We start from the raw sequence: 21,732 nt of genomic DNA, 5'->3' as shown, positions 1-21,732 counted from the left end.
TCCTTTTTTATTGTATAGTGGAATGTTATTTTTTTTTGAGGTTAGTTTATAGAAAAACAATACCGAGTTTACCGAGAAGCATAAAATCATGTTTAATCAAACTGAAGTAAAACAAGAAGTTGATGAGACGATTTGCAAACGAGAAATAGATAATGAAGTTCTACAGGATGATACCTTTAAAATTGAAATTAAGGAGGAGCCTACCATGGAAAGTACACATGATACATTTGTTTATTTAGACGTTAAGAAATGTCCTATAACAGCTGAAATAGAACAAGATGATGGTAAGTAAATAAAGAATAGTTATTACATATAAACTCATATTATCTTGTGAGTACAAGTCAGGTCATGCCATAATTTTTGTTCCTCATACATTGAACTCACATTGTTTATATGAATGTAAATCAACGCCTGGTTATATTATGAAATGTAAAGAATATAAGTATACTTTCTGAAAAACATAATTATTTAACTTATGCTCTTACTGGTTATCACCTTAGAAATATAATATAACTTAAATTAGAAATACTTATAATTCAAGTATGGTTTGGAATGATCATTCTCAATTAATTGGTATGTTCGTTACAAATTTCAAATTTGTTTAGGGATTGTAATCAAAACAAAGGAACTTCTGATAGTTTTTATTGAAAGATCTGTATTTGCTATAAAAGACAAGTTGGTACAGCCCAATCCCTGTCTATGCACAAATGTGAGACAATTTTTAGGCCATGTCTACAGTACCACAAAATGAATATTGTTAGAAATAAACATGTTTTTATTATAAATACATAGGTATTTCGTTTTCATAAGTAGACAGTATAGATTTAAAAATTTGCTAATTGGAATTTTGATTATTGAAAGAGTATAAAACTACATTATTGTGTGAGGAATATGGTCATGTCATAAGTATTTATTGTATGATTATTTACCATGGGCATAGATAGTTTTTGATGTAGGGTGAGGCAAACAATTTATGAATTGGAGGTAAGTACATTACAAAATAAACTAATGTTACTGACCACAGTAGATTTCGAGGAATTTAAAATAATTTTATGTAAGTATTTATTGCTAATTCGTAAATGTTGACTAAATCTACCTGCTTTCTACACCATGTCACGATTTAAATACAACTATTTTGCGTGGGCAATACGTTAGTATACATGACATAATCAGCAAAATAGTCATGAACTGCAGTTGCTAACCTTGCGGAGGTTTAGTAGTCTGTGAAATATTCTCAACTTGGTAGAAAGTATTCCAAAAGTACATTCAATAAATCTTGGTGCTCAAGTTAACCTGCAATTATGTATTCTCTTCGTTGATGATAGAGTTTTTTCCTCCAAATGGTCTCATTATATTAAAGGATCATAAACTGTATAACACCAACAACTATAAAATATGGCATTTTGCAATTGTTTTCTTGTATGTGACAATCTGGATTGGGAATATCAAGCTTATTTGAAATAAAGTTCTTGCAAAATACTTAGTCTCCAATATCAACAAATGTAAAATAAAGTGAACGACTGTGTTGTGGCAATGGTGGCTCGTGACCTCAGTATGCAGGTAGGCGACCCATAAACCTTTAGATGTATATATATATATATATATATATATATATATATATATATATATATATATATATAAAATTTTTGCTTTGGCATCGACCATATATATAAACAACACAGTTTATTAGGGCTGCAGTCAGTAGGTTTGGCCAGGATGTTATAGAAACACTCTTTTGACTTTTGGTCGAGCTTTCGGAATTCTTTTATTCCTTCTTCAAGACACTGTAATTAGAAGAAAGTGTAAATATTTACAACATATCTCAAATTTTCATTACAACTTACTAGTCGTTGAGATTATTTTTCTAAAGCTACGACACTCAACATTAAAAACACACATATAAAATATATCATTTAAAATAATGGACAATATACATTTTAAAATTTAGTTGGAAAGTTAAAATTTTAAATTTTTGTTAGTGACATCTTTTCATGGTGTGTTTTGACTGATCCATAGAGAACAGAAAAAAAACGGGTGTGGCAGTCCAGTGGGACTGCCGGTGGAAGTTACAGTTCTATACACGCATTCGCCGTTACAAATTTATTTGGGAGTCAATCTGCACAATCATTACATATGTAATTTTATAGGTAAGACATAGCATGTAACCTCTCGATGATTGCTATAAATGTGCTATACCAAATTTTATTAACAGTTAAATGCCATGATTATTGCGTAACTGATTATTAATTACAAACAAAAAATATCTCAAAAAAATAGTTATAAATAATTTAGTATCGTCAAGAATTAGAAAAAAAAGGCAAGGAACATTATAATTATATCTACATATATAAAATAAATGGTACGTTATTTATACGTATATATTATCCTGTATTTTTACTATATTACTCAGTCGAACCAAACCTCCATAAATAAGAAGGTACACTGAACTGGAGTCATAAATCAACTTCTATAGATTTCGTTATCACGGTTTAGTCAATAAAACTTATACTCACAGAACAGGTGTATTCAAATAATGGTATGACGCCCTCAATAAGGCACTTGACTTCGGTCCAAACAACAGGTAGTTGGGACGACACGACCACAATAAATTGCAGTCTTCCTAACGTAATCCATTAGATTGTCTGTTAGGCCGACGAAAAGAGGCAGCTACCGGGGTACTACAGGTGGTTGAGATAACATAAAGATGACTGATGGTCTAGTTGAGCGAACGTTGCGGTGAATGCTTGAAAATTGTACACGTATTGACGGTGTATAATAGGAATCGGTATACAATCTGAATTGGTGTACAATCTGAATTGGTGTACAATCTGAATTGGTGTAAAATAGGAACGGCAAACAGAAGTGACTTCAATTGGAAGACGTCTGTTTGACAAAAGAGAAAATAATCAATATAAGACACACTGTGTAAAGATAAATAAGGGTGAATTGAAAATCCACTTACCGCCGATTGTCGAAGATAAGACCGCTTGCCACAGGAACCAACTTGGAAATGAACATCGGATTGTGAACTTAGAAGGGCTTAGACAAGCGAAGGTTGAAAATAGGGAGGGGATATTGGCTGAAGGATGCCACGCGAAATTGACATTAAATATCCGGGCTACTGGGGTTCATTTTCGTAGCGTTTACCAATAGAAAGTAAACTTTCTACGAAAAACAACTCTTCTGATTTTCTGAGAAGGTAGCTCGGAGATTTCACAATAGGTCCTTTTTCCTTTGTTATTAGGAAAGATTTTTATGTACCAAAACAAGATAAAAAGAAGAAGAAACATTTGGCGAAGTTATTTCTTTGTTAAAAAAAGGCGTAACGAAACGCTCGGTAGTGTCGATTATTTGAGGAAGGTATGCAGGCATGGGCGGCGTGAAAATAATTTATTAAAGGGAATAATTTAAAGAAATTATGAACATGCTTCAAGCAGAAAGAGAAACAGAATTAATAACAACTTACTAACAATGAAGGATTGAATAAATATTTTGATGAAAATGTATATTTTTATTTTCATATATGTATGAAAGGAGTTGAATGCAAAATTTTTTTACACATACTCTGCAGTAAAATTCATTGTTTATTTTGTTATTAATATAATAATACAATACAAATTAAACTGCAATATTCATAAGTATTTAAAAATGACAATAATATACATAAAAAATACACTACAATACAGTGCACCATAATTCCATATATAATAATACAATACAAATTAAAATGCAATATCCATAAGTATTTAAAAATGACAATAATGTAATATCATTAATAAAAAAGTCCTCTCCGACTGGGAATCGAACCCCGGTCTCCCGCGTGACGGGCGGGGATACTGACTACTACATTACCGAGGACATAACAAAAATGTATTTTAAAATTGACAGTTCTGGATCATACAGTGATTTATTGAGATTATTATTTTGAAATACAAAAGAATAATATAATTATGAACATTTAATAAATAATACAAAACAGAATATCACATAAATAATAATATTAATAAATATTTTATTATATGTATAATATTATATGTATATATATATCTTTATATAATATGTATAATATTAAATTATATATACAAAAGGAACATTTTTATATTCGAGAGAGGAAGAGAGAGAAAATATATCTTCTGTCTCTCTCTTACTCATTATCTTACATATGTAATAGTTTCACAGATTCAAAACAACACACACAAAATAGTGTGATTAAAAAGTAATTAGGAGTTATTGCTATTATATTAATGGAAGTAGTATCTTAAACCTGTCTTGATAGTATGCAACAATTTTTTGTATGCAGGTGTATTACGGTGTGTATATGTAAAAGTAAATCTTTATTTTATTTTTGATGTTTTGTCAGTAAGTAACAATAAATGTTGCTCAATTTATCTATGTCTGACTTTTTATTTATACAAGACGTATTAGATTTTATGAAACAAATTTCCAAGAAAACACGTTTTGAATGGTTTTTTTTTCCTTAGCCAGAATACAGGAATCCTCGAAATTAAATTCATGTTTTAAAGTTAATGCATATTCGGTGAGCGCACATGCGTTTATTTTATTGGTTTTTATGTCCCTAATATCACATCGCAGCGGACTCCTCTCTTGCCTTCAATCTTTCCCTGGATGATTAGTTGAGTGATTGCGTATTTTTTTCCTCTCAGAATATGGCCGAGGTATCCAATTTTTCGTACCTTGATCAAATTGAGTAGCTCTCTCTCAGTATTTGCCTTTCTTAAAACTTCCGCGTTTCTCACCCTGTCTGTCCATGGTATGCGGAACATTCTTCGCAACGTCCACATTTCGAAGGCCTTCAACTTATTAATGGAAGGTACTCTTAATGTCCATGTTTCCATGTCGTATAACAATATGGACCATACATAGCATTTAACCATCCTGTAGCGGAGATTTAAGGAAAGATTACGATTACATAGTAGCCGTTTAAATTTGATAAAAGCTTGTATTGCTTGGTTGGTACGGCATTTTATTTCTTGTTGGGGATCCCATTGGTCATTCATCACCATTCCCAAGTATTTAAATGTTTTCACTTGATCGATTGGAGCATTATCTACTTGAAGTTGTATTCTTAAAAGTACGTTTTTTCTTATTGCCATGCATTTAGTTTTTCCAGCATTTATCTTCAAGCCATATATTTTTCCTACGGTGTTTATTTTATTTAACATCAACTGCATATCATGTATGTAGAGATTGAAGAGCATAGGAGACAAAATACACCCCTGTTGCAGCCCTCTTAAAATTTCAAATTCTTCTGTGTTGGTTGATTTGTTCAGTCTCACTCGTGCTTTTTGATTCCAATAGAGATTCTGGATAACTCTTATATATTTCTCGTCAATGTTAGCGTTATGTAGCATTTTTATCATTGCGTCATGTTTTACGATGTCAAACGCTTTTTCATAATCGAGGAATGTTATGACTATATCCTTTCGTTGATCCATGCAGTTTTGTACAAGCGTATTCAAGCAGAAAGTTTCTTCACGTGTACCCAGTCCGCTCTTGAAACCAAATTGTGTCTCACCGCTTAGATCTTTCAGCTTTCTGAACATTTTTGTGTGAAGGATACACCTTAGGCAAATGGCTCATTAAACTTATCAGTCTGTGGTGTTTGCATTTTGTCGCTCTTTTTGATTTAGGGATCATTATAAAGGTTGAATAAAGCCAATCCGTTGAATGTGGCCGGTATTATATAGGGCATTGAAAATTGTTACCAGCATGTCGATGTTATCATCTTCCAACAGTTTTATGGCTTCCGTAGTAATTCTATCCGGTCCAGGGGCCTTGCCTAGTTTTGTTATTTTTATAGCGTACTCAACCTCGGCGCGAATAATGGGAGGGCCGCATACATTTTCCGTGGGTAAGTTGGTAGTTGGCAGATTCGGTCTATTATTCGCAAAGAGGGACGAAGCATAGTTTGCCCAGATTTTAGTTTAGTTCCTGGGCATGAACGTAGTTTCCTTGATCATTCTTCAGGCAAATCTCATGGCGTTTCTTGTATATACTCGAAATTTCTTTGACCTATTTATGTAGTCCAAAGCTGTCTCCCTTTTCTTGTAGTGATTCCAATTCTTCACAACGTTCTTTCATCTAGCTTTCCTTTGCGTTTTTAATTCTTTCCCTTATCGTGCCTTAGGTAATATTCAGGAAATATTTCCTGAATATTTCCTTGTATTCATGTTGATTCTGATGTATTTTGTACCGTCTCCCTCTATGCAATTTCCTTGTATGTTTCTTAAGTTCTCGTTGATGTGCTTACTGTATGTAGATCTAAGCTCTTCATCTTTCATTAATTCTCTAGTGTTTATGTATTTTTTATTAGATGGTTTTTTAACCTTTGCCAATCGAAGCCTTACATTCGCGATTTGGGGGTTGTGATCAGACGAAATATTCGCACCAGGGTAAGCGGCCACTCTTTTTATATAGCTGCGAAATCTTTTGTTTAAGATGTAATTAATTTGATTTCGTATCATATGACCTGGACGATCTCCTGGTGCTCGCCATGTATACAATCTTCTTGGTGGGAGTTGATACCATTATTGCCACTCTATTATTTATTTTCTTGTGACTCCATTATTGCCATTATTTTATTTATTTTTTTATATCTAAACCCACAGTTTATCAAATCGCAATCGCAATATCGCTAAACATTGGTAGTTATAATTAGGATATTCTCTTAATGCATTTTGAATCATATGTAGTATAGGTATCTTGCTTTCCTTGTAGAAATTATACAGTCTTTCGAATAGCATTCTTATCGCCATCATCTATTTTTCTGAATTTTTCATTCGTTCGTTTTCGTTTTAAACAGTGATTTATAAAGCTTCCTACCCTAACAATACGATAAATTGTCGATGATATTTTTAGTGAAAATTTTTTCTAAGTTGACTTATTGAAAAGTGAAAAAAAATCGGTCTTGATCTGAATTGTTTTTTATTAGAATCTTTTCTTTAAGTTACCGCTTTTCTCATGCAAATATAGTTAAAATTTACATTAAACAAAGTACCTAATCCACCAAATTCCACAATTTTTCAACCGGTTTTGTCCTTGTCTCGATAAATTTTAAGAACTCATTAATCGCACTTAATGATATGATTATTGACTGTTTTTTTCAACAATACTTTTATAGTTGGGGCTTACACCTTACAATTTGATTAGGATAAAAATAATAATTATTCACTTGTCCATGCTGCAACATATATCTGTTCATACTTTAACATGTTCCTACACTTTCCTTAAATCTGTTACCAATTGTCCATGTTCTAGTTCAATCTTTATAAAATTTAAAACAATATAAATTACTTATAGGATTTGATGATTTAATGGGAAAAATAACGTAATTGAACACTATTTTTTATTTTCAGCAACGATATATATATATATATATATATATATATATATATATATATATATATATATATATATATATATATATATATATATATATATATGGTAATGATGTATTGTTTGTGAATATTTTAATGAGCAATGAGTGTTTTTAATAATATATATATATATATATATATATATATATATATATATATATATATATATATATATATATAAATCGGTAAGATTGTTTCGAAACAAATTCAGATTTCTGCTTTAATCTGGAGCCTTCTAAAAATTGCAAGACATGACCAGACGACGATAAAGATGTTAAAAGCCCAGATTAAAGCTCCAGATTAAAGCAGAAATCTGAATTTGTTTCGAAACTATCTTACCGATTTTTCTATCAGATGTCGCTATTGCGTCCATAACGAAGCCATGTTATTGTTGCTTCTAATAAGACACAGAAGATTATTTTTCACGTTAAGAACGGCTATGAATAACTATTCTGATGAGACTTTTTAAGTCGAAATACGTATCAATAGATACATAGACACTTTGAACGTGAAATCGAATCTTTTCTGTCTTTTTCATTTTATTCGGATCTACTCTGTATGAGTACGAGAAACAAATTCGTTAGGATTTCTGCCTTGATGAATAGACATGTCGTGGAATGCAAATTTTAGATTCCCCATGTCTCTATTAACATCTTTATCAACGTCTGGTCATGTCTTGCAATTTTTAGAAGGCTCCAGATTAAAGCAGAAATCTGAATTTGTTTCGAAACTATCTTACCGATTTTTCTATCAGATGTCGCTATTGCGTCCATAACGAAGCCATGTTATTGTTGCTTCTAATAAGACACAGAAGATTATTTTTCACGTTAAGAACGGCTATGAATAACTATTCTGATGAGACTTTTTAAGTCGAAATACGTATCAATAGATACATAGACACTTTGAACGTGAAATCGAATCTTTTCTGTCTTTTTCATTTTATTCGGATCTACTCTGTATGAGTACGAGAAACAAATTCGTTAGGATTTCTGCCTTGATGAATAGACATGTCGTGGAATGCAAATTTTAGATTCCCCATGTCTCTTTTAACATCTTTATCGTCGTCTGGTCATGTCTTGCAATTTTTAGAAGGCTCCAGATTAAAGCAGAAATCTGAATTTGTTTCGAAACTATCTTACCGATTTTTCTATCAGATGTCGCTATTGCGTCCATAACGAAGCCATGTTATTGTTGCTTCTAATAAGACACAGAAGATTATTTTTCACGTTAAGAACGGCTATGAATAACTATTCTGATGAGACTTTTTAAGTCGAAATACGTATCAATAGATACATAGACGCTTTGAACGTGAAATCGAATCTTTTCTGTCTTTTTCATTTTATTCGGATCTACTCTGTATGAGTACGAGAAACAAATTCGTTAGGATTTCTGCCTAGATGAATAGACATGTCGTGGAATGCAAATTTTAGATTCCCCATGTCTCTATTAACATCTTTATCAACGTCTGGCCACGTCTTGCAATTTTTAGAAGGCTCCAGATTAAAGCAGAAATCTGAATTTGTTTCGAAACTATCTTACCGATTTTTCTATCAGATGTCGCTATTGCGTCCATAACGAAGCCATTTTATTGTTGCTTCCTAATAAGACAGAGAAGACTATTTTTCACGTTAAGAACGGCTATTAATAACTATTCTGATGAGACTTATTAAGTCGAAATACGTATCAATAGATACATAGACGCTTTGAACGTGAAATCAAATCTTTTCTGTCTTTTTCGTTTTTTTCATTGTGTTGGATGTCTCGAGGCCCTTTATCTTCTCCGTGTGCTATTCTAGCGGTTGCGTTGAGTATGTTGTCACTTTGTGGCCTAGGTAGACTATGTTGTCCTTGACGAACCTGCACTTCTTTATGGATACCCATAATACATGGGTTTGAAGACGTCCAGGACCAAGTGTAGGTGTTTCTGGTGTTGTGGCCAGTCTTTGGAGTATACAATGATATCGTCTATGTACACGTTGACAAAGTTGTCAATGTACCCGGCGAAGACTGCGGTCACGAGTTTCAGGAAAGCTGCAGGTCCGTTCTTCAGGTCGAACGGCATGACTGTGGATTCATAAGCAGAACCGTCAGGGAGGCTGAACGCTGTCGCCAGCGATTTTTGTTGAATCTTCTAAAAATTCTACCGGGTGGCACCCCAGAAGTTAACTACTCTATAATTCCTTTTTCTTGTGTTTTTGACAGATGCATGGTTTTTAATTATTCTTTATGTCTGACAGAAACTTGATCTTTCAATGTGCAAATCAGCCTAGAAGAGCATACCTTTTTCACACACCAGATTTCTCTGTCCTAATTTTATAGTTGGACATATATCCTTCTGTTACACTCATAGTACAATGTCTTATGTTCCTCTGTATGAAGTATTCTACGCATTGCATAACAGGTCTCAATTTTCTGCATATCTTTCCATGTGTCATATTCTTGTTTGCTAGGAAATTCAAAAGTTATTCGTTTTCAATGTTTACCTGGTGATGCTGCTTGAGATATTTTCTCATCTCATGACTTTCTAAATTATTTTTTTTTTATATAATGAACAAACTATGCGATTTATTTTCTTCTTCGACACGTCTATTTTATGTATTCTTTTGATAATAGTATGACGATTTCGTAATTTCACATTTTTAAATGTTTTGCTTCAAAGATGGCAGGCACCTCAGAGAATTTCGGAGCTTGTTGAACTAGATAAAGTTCATGAATCCATAGTTTCTTGCTAAAACAAAGTCATATGTAATTAAATATGGTGTTCTAACAGATTTGTAAAAAAATTGAAATGAAAAAAATTAAAATTGAAATTATTTATTTATGCTGGGTGTTGGAATAAAAGCGCCAAACAGAAAAGGAATTTTTTAATGTGTGCTTGGTCACAGTATACGGCTAAAGAATTATTTTAAGTATAAAACTGTGACATAACCTCAAAAATGTTCATCAAAATCAAATGACGATGACGACCAATCACACCAAACGCGCCGGAAATATAGGTGAGAGCGCAAAATTGAGCGATGATGTTAATTAATACTTGCAAGTGGTGAGCTCTGCTAATTTATTCGTGCTACTCGCAGTTCACTACTCTCTATCTGTTCACTATCTTGGGCTAGTATACTGTCAAGTAAATATTTTTTACGAAATACATAGCTTAAATTCAGCATAAATATTTAGAAAAGAAAAATTATAAATATTATTTTAAAAAATCAATAGATTCTAGTGATCGTTTTAACGGTGATATTGTGTATTTCCACCTCTGCATCTAATCACTTCCTGCCACCTGCAAGTCATGTCAGATCGCTTGAGGTCTTATTTGCTTCTCAACACATTATATGGGATTAAGATCGAGACTACATGCTGACCGGCCGATTAGTTCAATGCCATCTTCCAAGAGATAGTGTCAAAGCACTCGTGCTTCGTTCGGTCTAGCATTATCGTGCAATAGCAAAAAATTTTGCTAAATACAAGGGGCAAAAGGCACTACATGATTCTGAAGAATATCTAATATATAACATTCAGTAGTAAGATTGCCATTATTCAATACCAAATCCATGAGGGCTGTTAAGGAAATGCCTTCTCACATCATAAGCAAGCCTCCACCAAATAATATGAAATATTGCTGCATTACATTGTGGATATCATTAAGTGTTAGTATTTATATCTTTCGTATTTAACCAAAATTGTGAATTATCTGTCCCTAGGACTTTTTCCAATTCGCTTCTTATTTCACGTGATCCCTGCCAAAAATTAACTGTGCTCTACGATTATCTCTGCTTAATGCTGGATATCGAGCACCAATGAGACGATGCAAATTCACTCCTAGAAGACGTTGCGTTGTAGAACACTTGTGTTTTGACGCTCAGATTGCAACTGACGTGTTTATACAAATCGTTGTCGAGCTGAGGGAAAGTCTTAAACGACTGTGAGCAGGGTCGTGACATGTTGCTGCCATGACCTTTTGGTATTCTCACCAGTTACCCTTTATCGTAACCAACCTCATTGCAATATTGATGTATAGAACACACTGAATCTCTCACCTATTCGGAAATAACTTCCAATCTTCTCCGTATAATACAACCGCTTGACAGTGGCGGCTTTTGGGGGTAGGCAGGATAGGCCGGGCCTACCCAATAATTTTAAGAGCTTCAAAATTGAAAAACATATATTCAAAAATTATGTTAATGCATGTAAATAACTTTTAAATGTACTAAATCACTCAATACATTAGCGTCAGTTAAAACAACTATGTTATTATATTACCACAGAAAGCATCGAATCGTATTAAGGCATTTTAAATATCATTAATAGGCCCGATAGGAACTGGCCGACCCAGCTCACATAAGATCCCCGTACAAAAAGCGTTTGAAGTTATGCAGCTTGCCGGACAGCGATTGTTATTGTCGTGTTTATGTTTGCTGTTTAGCCACCAGACGATCGGGCCTACGGCGACCATCGTTGTCACTTTTAACGTAATTATTAAATTGTAATATAAATTTTCTTTTAAATTATGATAAAAAAATATGCAATATAATATATAATTGTAACATATTTTTAAACAAACAACACAATTGCAAACAAGTGCACGGTTGCCCAAATAAATTTAAAAAAAATCGTAAAATTCGAAGAAAAAAAATCACATTTGCGTGATTTCTATATCGCCTGATTGTATGCAACTTATATATTGTGAGATTGTTTTATAACTGATACATAAAAATGTCTGAAATTGATAAAAAAAAAATTATTATGAATGAAAGGCCTACTCCAACATTGCGCATTGACCAAATAAATGGGAAAAAGGTGCGTACTTTTAATTTCTCTTGGTATGATGTCTACAAATGGTTGTCTGGAAGTATTACGAAAAACAGACTATATTGTTATAAGAAATGTGTATGGAATTGTGAAGGATATTTTGATTTAAAAAATATGTCTGCCTCCTTAAAAAAACATTCCAGTTGCAAGGAACATTTAAGTAATTTGCTGTCCGTTAAGGATGTACAGAAGAGGGCGTTTTTTGTTCGGGATTTGCTAGATGAAAAATCAAAAATCGCAAAAATTAGATACAACGTAGAAGTTAAAATGAACAGAGAAATCATTAACAAATTAGTTAGGGGGGGGGGGTTGTGACCCCTCCCTCTGGATCAGTCATTGATTAGACATAGCTATATGTAATTTGCTGGCTTGGCCTACCCAAAATTTTACCAAACCAGCCGCCACTGCCGCTTGACCACATTCCTCAGGTGTTAAATTTCTGAATTCGCATTGCATCTTAACACATTAGGCAAAAGAATTCCGAAACGCACAAAAATCAAACCTTAAACTAAACAATCAAAACTTGTCAGCGCCATTGTCTTTTGTTGTTAAAAGAAATATTACATACTATAATTATATCTAGACTGTAAGTCAGTGTAGATATAATTTCTATAATCATACATTATTAGTTTGCATTTAATTACATTTTCCTGATTTAACAGATAATTATCATTTTAGGTTCCCATTGTAAAGATATGAAAACTGATGCCAGTAGCCTATTAATAAATCATGATAGGAGTGACAGTAATTTAAACCCTTATATAACTTCCAATACCAATATGAGCACTGGAGGACAACGTTTTATATGTATGATTTGCAAGAAATCATTGTCAAACAATTATCTTTTAAAACTGCATATGAGGATACACACTGAGGAAAATTCTTTTGCATGTGAAATTTGCAACAAACAGTGTCCAACAAAACCAATTTTAAAATTGCATATGAGAGTGCATACTGGTGAAAAACCATTTAAATGTGAAATTTGCACCGAACAGTTTTCAATGAAAGGTCTTTTAAACTCGCATATGAGAGTACATACTGGTGAAAAACCATTTAAATGTGAAATTTGCACCAAACAGTTTTCAAAAAACAGTAATTTAAAAATTCATATGACAGAGCACACTGGCGAAAAACCATTTAAATGTGAAATTTGCACCAAACAATTTTCATCAAAAAAAGGTTTGAAATCGCATACGGCAGTGCATACTGATGAAAAACCATTTGAATGTGAAATTTGCATTAAACAGTTTTCAACGAAACAACGTTTAAATAGGCATATGAGAGTGCATACTGGTGAAAAACCATTTGAATGTGAAATTTGCACCAAACAATTTTCAACAAAGCGATATTTAACAATACATATGATATTGCATACTGATGGAAAACTAATAAAATGTGGAATTTGCACCAAACCATTTTTAACGAAAAGATATTTAAAAACGCATATGAGAGTGCATACTGGTGAAAAACCATTTGAATGTGAAATTTGCACCAAGCAGTTTACAACGAAACAAGCTTTAATTACGCATATGAAAGTGCATACTGGTGAAAAACGATTTGAGTGTGAAATTTGCACCACACAGTTCTCAAGGGAACAACTTTTAAATAGGCATATGAGATTGCATACTGGTGAAAAACCATTTGAATGTGAACTTTGCACCAAAAAATATTCAAGAAAGGATCATTTAAAATCACATATGAGAGTACATACAAGGGAAAAACCATTTAAATGTGGAATTTGCACCAAACAATTTTCAACAAAGGGTGAGGTAAAAATTCATATGAAAGTGCATACTGGTGAAAAACCATTTGAATGTGAAATTTGCACCAAACGGTTTTTAATGAAACAAGCTTTAAAGTCGCATATGAGAGTGCATACTGGTGAAAAACCATTTGAATGTGAAATTTGCACCAAGCAGTTATCAATGAAACAAGCTTTAATTAAGCATATGAGAGTGCATACTGGTGAAAAACCATTTGAATGTGAAATTTGCACCAAGCAGTTATCAACGAAACAAGCTTTAATTATGCATATGAAAGTGCATACTGGTGAAAAACCATTTGAATGTGAAATTTGCACCAAGCAGTTATCAACGAAACAATCTTTAAATATGCATATGAAATTGCATACTGGTGAAAAACCATTTGAATGTGATATTTGCACCAAACAATTTTCAACAAAGGGAGAGGTAAAAATTCATATGACAGTGCATGCTGTCAAAAAAACCATTTAAATGTGAAATTTGCACCAAAAAATATTCAGGAAAGGATCATTTAAAATTACGTATGAGAGTACATACTAGGGAAAAACCATTTAAATGTGGAATTTGCACCAAACAGTTTTTTACGAAACAAGTTTTAAATGCGCATATGAGAGTGCATACTGGTGAAAAACCATTTGAATGTGAAATTTTCACCAAACGGTTTTTAACGAAACAACTTTTAAATACGCATATGAGAGTGCATACTGGTGAAGAACGATTTGAATGTGAAATCTGCACCAAGCAGTTAACAACAAAACAAGTTTTAAATGCGCATTTGAAAGTGCATACTGGTGAAAAACAGGTGTGAAATTTGCACCAAAAAATATTCAAGAAACGATCATTTAAAATCACATATGAGAGCACATACTAGAAAAAAACCATTTAAATGTGGAATTTGCACCAAACAATTTTCATACTGATGAAAATTTTATACAGAAAATTGTTACGTAATTCTAGTTTAAAACCTCGTATGAAAACTCATACTTATGCCACATATAATGTGCGTAAGATAGACTACCACCGAATTAATGGCATTACCAGGCACACATCGAGTAACAGCTTTGGAGAGTGAATACTCCAACTTCAACGCCAAAAATCTAGTATCTAGATATAGTTGAACACTCTCTAATATTTTTCATAAACCCCTCTAATTAAGTTATATTATAAAAGTTTAAATTTAATTGTTTCTGAATACTTTTACTTATACAATATAATTAGTAAAACACGGATGCCTAATTCTTTTATTATTACAATTTCCACGACCTAAAAGAACGTATTTCCTTTACCCAGCCTAGTGTGCTGAAATGAATGAGCCTTTGATACACATTATTTTTTATACGCTACAAACGCTCCTTGATTTCGTCACCCATGCATACAAAAAGGTGGCTGTGAGCAAATCTGGCGGTATACGTATCGTATAGTATTTATAAAGTCAGTTGAAACACCCAATAAACTGGTTGTCGGCAAACATTAAAACATTGGGAACAGAATAAGGACAATTTTAATGGGATTATAGAATGACAATAGGACATTAAAATAAAATGAAATTATATATGAACTCAAGAGTTTATATGTTTGCCCCAACGGTTTACTGTTTATAATAAAATAATATAATTTCCAATGCCTAAATACGAGTAACCCATAGAATAAATTCAATTTTGAATTAAACATAATTTAGTCACTTTAATCATTTATAAAATTTTATACATTTTGTTGATCAAGTGGAAACAATTTTTAAGAATATCACATATAATTAATGAACACCGAAGATAGCTCACGCCTCCCCTCCGGTCAATAATTGGTTGGTTCAAGTTAGAACAGTGAAATTGTGAAACTGACGATGCTAACTCTACGTTAGCAAAAGCTTGGATGCAAAATAAAAATCCAAGAATATTTAAATACGAAAGTTTATTTGATGTCTCATTAAACTATAAGGTTCTTGAACTCCTAAGTGGAGCATAGAGCTTCAGTGAAAACGCGCCATCGGGTTCTATTTTGCGCTAAGGCCTTCACCTCATTCCAAGCCACCTCATTAAACTTAACATTGTTTATTTATTTGAGAAAAAGAATAATCAAAAAATCAAATACGCATATTAAGTTGAAAGTCTTGTATGAGTGTTTTTGCACTTTCAAGAAGAGGGTTGGCATTGTCTGTTCTTGACAAGTTTTTCGATATTCGGTTGAAACTGTGTCAGAGCACACCTCAAGTCACTTTCAACGCCCAGTCTTGAACGGTATTTTGATTTTATATACGCCAAGCAGAAAAACCAGATTCACAAAGATATGTGGATTAAAATTGGACTAATAACTTCGCAGATACTAAAGCCACTTCTGGGTAAACAGGAAAGTAGGTTAACCAAAATTCTTCCCAGTCCATGTTTGCAAAATCTGTTTTTGCTTGTGAATCACATTTTAGGTCAATTGCCTGCTCTTGAAGGTTAACTGGAATAATGTTAACTTCGGTATGAAAAGGATCTCTTGTCAACTTAAATTGCCAGTTTTCGAGCTAACATCTGGAAAGTACTTTCGAATTTAATTTTTCAGTTCTTCCAAATGCCGTGATATGACGTCTTTCAAATCCGAAACTAGATGTAGTGGAAGGGTTTGAATATCATTGAGGAGGTCGTTCAGTTAAGGAAAAGAGGAAAAGTTTGGCTTGGAACTGTGAAGGCGGCGTTGCCAAAGCGATATTTTTTCTATAAACCCCTTAATTGCATCATAAGTGTTTAAGAGGTTTTTACGGCCTTGAAGCTATGTGGTTTCTTGTCTTTAACTATCAAAAGTGGTATTTTGTATGATGCTTCCACAGTTTCTCATTTTCAACACTAAAAATTTGCAGTAGAGTCAAGTTTCATACGTTTTAGGCTGCTTTTTTTGGCAATAAAAAATTCTGGGCCTTTATCTTCCAAAGAAGAATGGTTTGTAAATAGATGCCGTTCCAAACGTCCGGGGCGCATTGCATCATTACTAAGAACAGCATGGCAGTTGACACACTGACTGCCGTTTTTCTCCATAAAGGTAAAACTATACTTGATATAATCGTCTGAATACAATCTTTTCTTTGGAAGTGACTTAGCCATTTTCAAAGCTGTTACACAACACTATTAAATAATTCACAAACAATCACTCTGTTGAGACTGACGCGTGAGACGGAGTCACTGAACTGGAGCCAGGAGTGCTTGCAATACAGTGTTGGTAAATATACTTTGCGCTCCTACGATGATATGACTGCATAAAATATTGCAAACCCACTGCAATGGACAAAACACAAAACTGCGTATGATCCAACCTATTGTTTACTTACCTAAGATACCTACAGCAGGGACAACAGACGAGCAGGGGCAAAATCATCATTCGAAGACTTCGTATATGTCACACCCTCCTCAATCACGGATACCTCATGACTTACGAAAATCCACCTGCTTGCGAATATTGTGATTCTCATCGCCTTACAGTAAAACATTTGCTCATAGAGTGTAGTTATTATAGATTTTATAGACTAGCACATAATATAAACGATAACCTCAAGCAGATACTTAGTTCGCCAAATGTTTATAGTGCTATAATTGACTTTTTAAAAAATGACAGATTATATCATCTTATATAACAAATAATGTAAAAAAATATATATTGTAATAGATTATAGTGATTTGTGATTGTAGGAGAGTGTATTTAAATATCTCTAATGTGACTTACTGTATTTAATTTCAATGTAATACAATAGATGTTTTTGTACCCGTGTCAATGGCCGTAGCTGTCGAGGAAGATTAAGTAGGTTAAGTAATAAGTCTTTCTTTAAAGGGACTCTTTTAGGAAGGCGTATGTTCGTAACTCTCAAAAAAGTTACAATAACATCTTTACTACTGTTGGTATTTTTGTTAAGAGTCGTGAATAATAAGAAGCATTGTCCACGACAATTACAGAATTGGGCGGAATATTAGGTAGAAATTGTTCCTTAAACCATTTTTCAGAATAATGAGCATGTCATGTCTACATGATCATCGGCAGATGATTCGTTGATGTTTTTGGCAGACAGTAACAATGCATTTCATACAAATCTCTGTTCACTACCTGCATGCAAGATTATTATACATAAATAAAAATTTTATGTTGGCATTTATGACATTGAGGCTATTTGTAATTGGTTGCTATTTGAATTTATTTATAAATTCAAGTATTTTTATATTAATAAAAAAAATGTTTTCAAAATTATAAAAATTTTCGGAGAAACATTTATTAGATTAAAACATTTTTGTATAAAATATTTTGAAGATGTAAGCAGTAATTTTTACTTACCAAACTAATTTTTATTTGGTAAGTTAACAAAAATTGTTTTTTCTTTTTAGTTCAACCTTGTAAGTATTTTGTCTTTTTTAGCTCTTGATAATAATTGTAAACACAATTGAAAGCTCGAGAATAAAAAAATAGTTAACCAATAGCCCTTTTATTGACTCCAACCCATCCAAAACAGTTATATATTTGTTCCAAACGAGTCACAAGTACTTCTTTTTTCTTATTCTTATATATATATATATATATATATATATATATATATATATATATATATATATATAAGGTTATTGAACTCCTAAGTGGAGCATAGAGCTTCAGTGAAAACGCGCCATCGGGTTCTATTTTGCGCTAAGGCCTTCACCTCATTCCAAGCCACCTCATTAAACTTAACATTGTTTATTTATTTGAGAAAAAGAATAATTAAAAAATGAAATACGCATATTAAGTTGGAAGTCTTGCATGAGTGTTTTTGCACTTTCAATAAGAGGGTTGGCATTGTCTGTTCTTGACAAGTTTTTCGATATTGGGTTGAAACTGTGTCAGAGCACACCTCAAGTCACTTTCAACGCCCAGTCTTGAACGGTATTTTGATTTTATATACGCCAATGCAGAAAAACCAGATTCACAAAGATATGTGGATTAAAACTGGACTAATAACTTCGCAGATACTAAAGCCACTTCTGGGTAAACAGGAAAGTAGGTTAACGAAAATTCTTCCATGTTTGCAAAATCTGCTTTTGCTTGTGAATCACATTTTAGGTCAATTGCCTGCTCTTGAAGGTTAACTGGAATACTGTTAACTTCAGTATGAAAAGGATCTCTTGTCAACTTAAATTGCCAGTTTCCCGAGCTAACATCTGGAAAGTACTTTCGAATTTGATTTTTCAGTTCTTCCAAATGCCGTGATATGACGTCTTTCAAATCCGAAACTAGATGTAGTGGAAGGGTTTGAATATCATCGACGAGGTCGTTCAGTTAAGGAAAAGAGGAAAAGTTTGGTTTGAAACTGTGAAGGCGGCGTTGCCAAAGAGATATTTTTTCTATAAACCCCTTAATTGCATCATAAGTGTTTAAGAAATTTTTCGGCCTTGAAGCTTCAGATTCAGGACATTAAGTGTCTTAATGCAGTGAGAAGCAATTATACTAGGGTTCTTCTTTTTTGCCAATTCCATAAATCCAGATCGACATCCTGTCATGGTTGGGCCCCATCAGTACATACGCCAATTACTTTCTCCCATGGAAGTTCATTGATTACTAAAAAATCTTCAAGAGCAGAAAATATGTCAATGGCTTTAGTTGTTGTTTCAAGAGATGTTGAAAACAATATTTCCTCCAGGAACCGTCTGTTTTCTGTCAATAAATCGACAGTAAAACAATAACTGTGCATACTTTGAAATATCAGTTGTTTCGTCACACTGCAAAGAAAAAAACGGTTAACCTTTTAATTTTTGCAATAGTTGATTTTTCAAACCCAGAGCCATGTCATCAATTCTACGTTTTACTGTGTCGTTTGAGAGAGAAATTTTTTCTACTTTCTTACAACTGTCTTCACTAAGTACGGTACTACAAGTAAACAAGGTTTAATTACTGACTCACCAATAGTATGTGGTTTCTTGTCTTTAACTATCAAAAGTGCTATTTTGTATGATGCTTCCACAGTTTCTCATTTTCAACACTAAAAATTTGCAGTAGAGTCAAATACGTTTTAAGCTGCTTTTTTTGGCAATAAAAAATTCTGGGCCTTTATCTTCCAAAGAAGAATGGTTTGTAATTAGATGCCGTTCCAAACGTCCGGAGCGCATTGCATCATTACTAAGAATAGCATGGCAGTTGACACACTGAGGTAAATGACTGCCGTTTTTCTCCATAAAGGTAAAACCATACTTGATATAATCGTCTGAATACAATCTTTTCTTTGGAAGTGACTTAGCCATTTTCAAAGCTGTTACACAACACTATTAAATAATTCACAAACAATCACTCTGTTGAGACTGACGCGTGAGACGGAGTCACTGAACTGGAGCCAGGAGTGCTTGCAATACAGTGTTGGTAAATATACTTTGCGCTCCTACGATGTTCCCATACACAAGACTGTCGTGTTTAACTCAGCTTGTGTGTTTGAGAAGAAAAAAACGATTTTAATCACGTTTAAATAAAGAAATATTTATAAACAAAATAAAAATACGAAATACAAAATATTTTGTTTTTTAATGGAATTAATATTTTGTTTGTTTATATGGAATCCTTAAAGCTTTTGGAAGAATCTACCTAATAGCAAATCTCTAGCAATATGCACTGATTCTCTTTCTTCAATTCAGTTTATTACTAGCATATACTCATTACATCCGATAGTCCAAAAAATTCAACATATCTGTCATCAACATCACACCAGAGGAACATCAATAACCAATCTTTGGACCCCATCTTATGTGGGGATCAGTGGAAATTAATCTGGAGATATCGCAGCGAGGAAGGCATGTTGTTCTGACTTACGCCTAGAAAAAATTCAACTTCATCACGACCTAACAGCAACTATAAAACAAAAACCTTTGAAAAAATATTGCAAACTCACTGCAATGGACAAAACACAAAACTGCGTATGATCCAACCTATTGTTTACTTACCTAAGATACCTACAGCAGGGACAACAGACGAGCAGGGGCAAAATCATCATTCGAAGACTTCGTATATGTCACACCCTCCTCAATCACGGATACCTCATGACTTACGAAAATCCACCTGCATTGTCCACGACAATTACAGAATTGGGCGGAATATTAGGTAGAAATTGTTCCTTAAACCATTTTTCAGAATAATGAGCATGTCATGTCTACATGATCATCGGCAGATGATTCGTTGATGTTTTTGCAGACAGTAACAATGCATTTCATACAAATCTCTGTTCACTACCTGCATGCAAGATTATTATACGTTTCCCCTTAAACATGGTGTATTTAAACTGCAGCTATGAGAGTTATCTACCCGACCATACTTAACGACGTCATGTGTGTCAAACCAGGTCTCATCTAGATATATTATTAATCTGTTGGGCAGTCGATATTCTTTGATTTTATGTAACTATTTCTGTCTAAGTTTAACTATTCGCTGCGACTCCATTCTTCTTCTTCTTCTGATAGTGCCATGCACCTATAGTGCGTTGGCGAATTATCTTAAGGCCAAACGTCTGTCTTTCGCGGCATGAAAAAGATCGCCAGTATAATTTATGCCTGTTTATGTTCCGTAGCCACGACATTTGTTTGCGACCTACTCCTCTCTTGCCTTCAATCTTTCCCTGGATGATTAGTTGAGGGATTGCGTATTTTTTTCCTCTCAAAATATGGCCGAGGTATCCAATTTTTCGTACCTTGATCAAATTGAGTAGTTCTCTCTCAGTATTTGCCTTTCTTAAGACTTCCTCGTTTCTCACCCTATCTGTCCATGGTATGCGGAACATTCTTCGCAACGTCCAC

At 33.3% G+C, this 21,732-nt stretch overlaps 1 protein-coding gene across 4 annotated transcripts in view; it reads left to right on the top strand.

The window, feature by feature from the left end:
• The window catches only part of LOC140449628 (uncharacterized), a 71,804-nt gene that overhangs the window by 39,752 nt on the left and 10,320 nt on the right, over positions 1-21,732 (top strand). For 2 of the 4 annotated variants that reach the window (XM_072542870.1, XM_072542869.1), the window contains exons 2-3: positions 41-284; positions 12,885-15,196. In XM_072542870.1, the coding sequence (XP_072398971.1) occupies positions 89-284; positions 12,885-14,440 (1,752 nt within the window). In that variant the 5' untranslated portion in view covers positions 41-88 and the 3' untranslated portion in view covers positions 14,441-15,196. Of the gene's footprint in view, positions 1-40; positions 285-12,884; positions 15,197-21,732 lie in introns of those variants that run through there. The other 2 variants (XM_072542868.1, XM_072542871.1) reach the window with 2 other exon arrangements.

Source organism: Diabrotica undecimpunctata, chromosome 9 (genome assembly GCF_040954645.1).
Source record: "Diabrotica undecimpunctata isolate CICGRU chromosome 9, icDiaUnde3, whole genome shotgun sequence".
Classification (NCBI taxonomy): Eukaryota; Metazoa; Arthropoda; class Insecta; order Coleoptera; family Chrysomelidae; genus Diabrotica; species Diabrotica undecimpunctata.
Note: the sequence above shows the minus strand (reverse complement) of the source record. Positions and strands in the feature narration are given on the sequence as shown.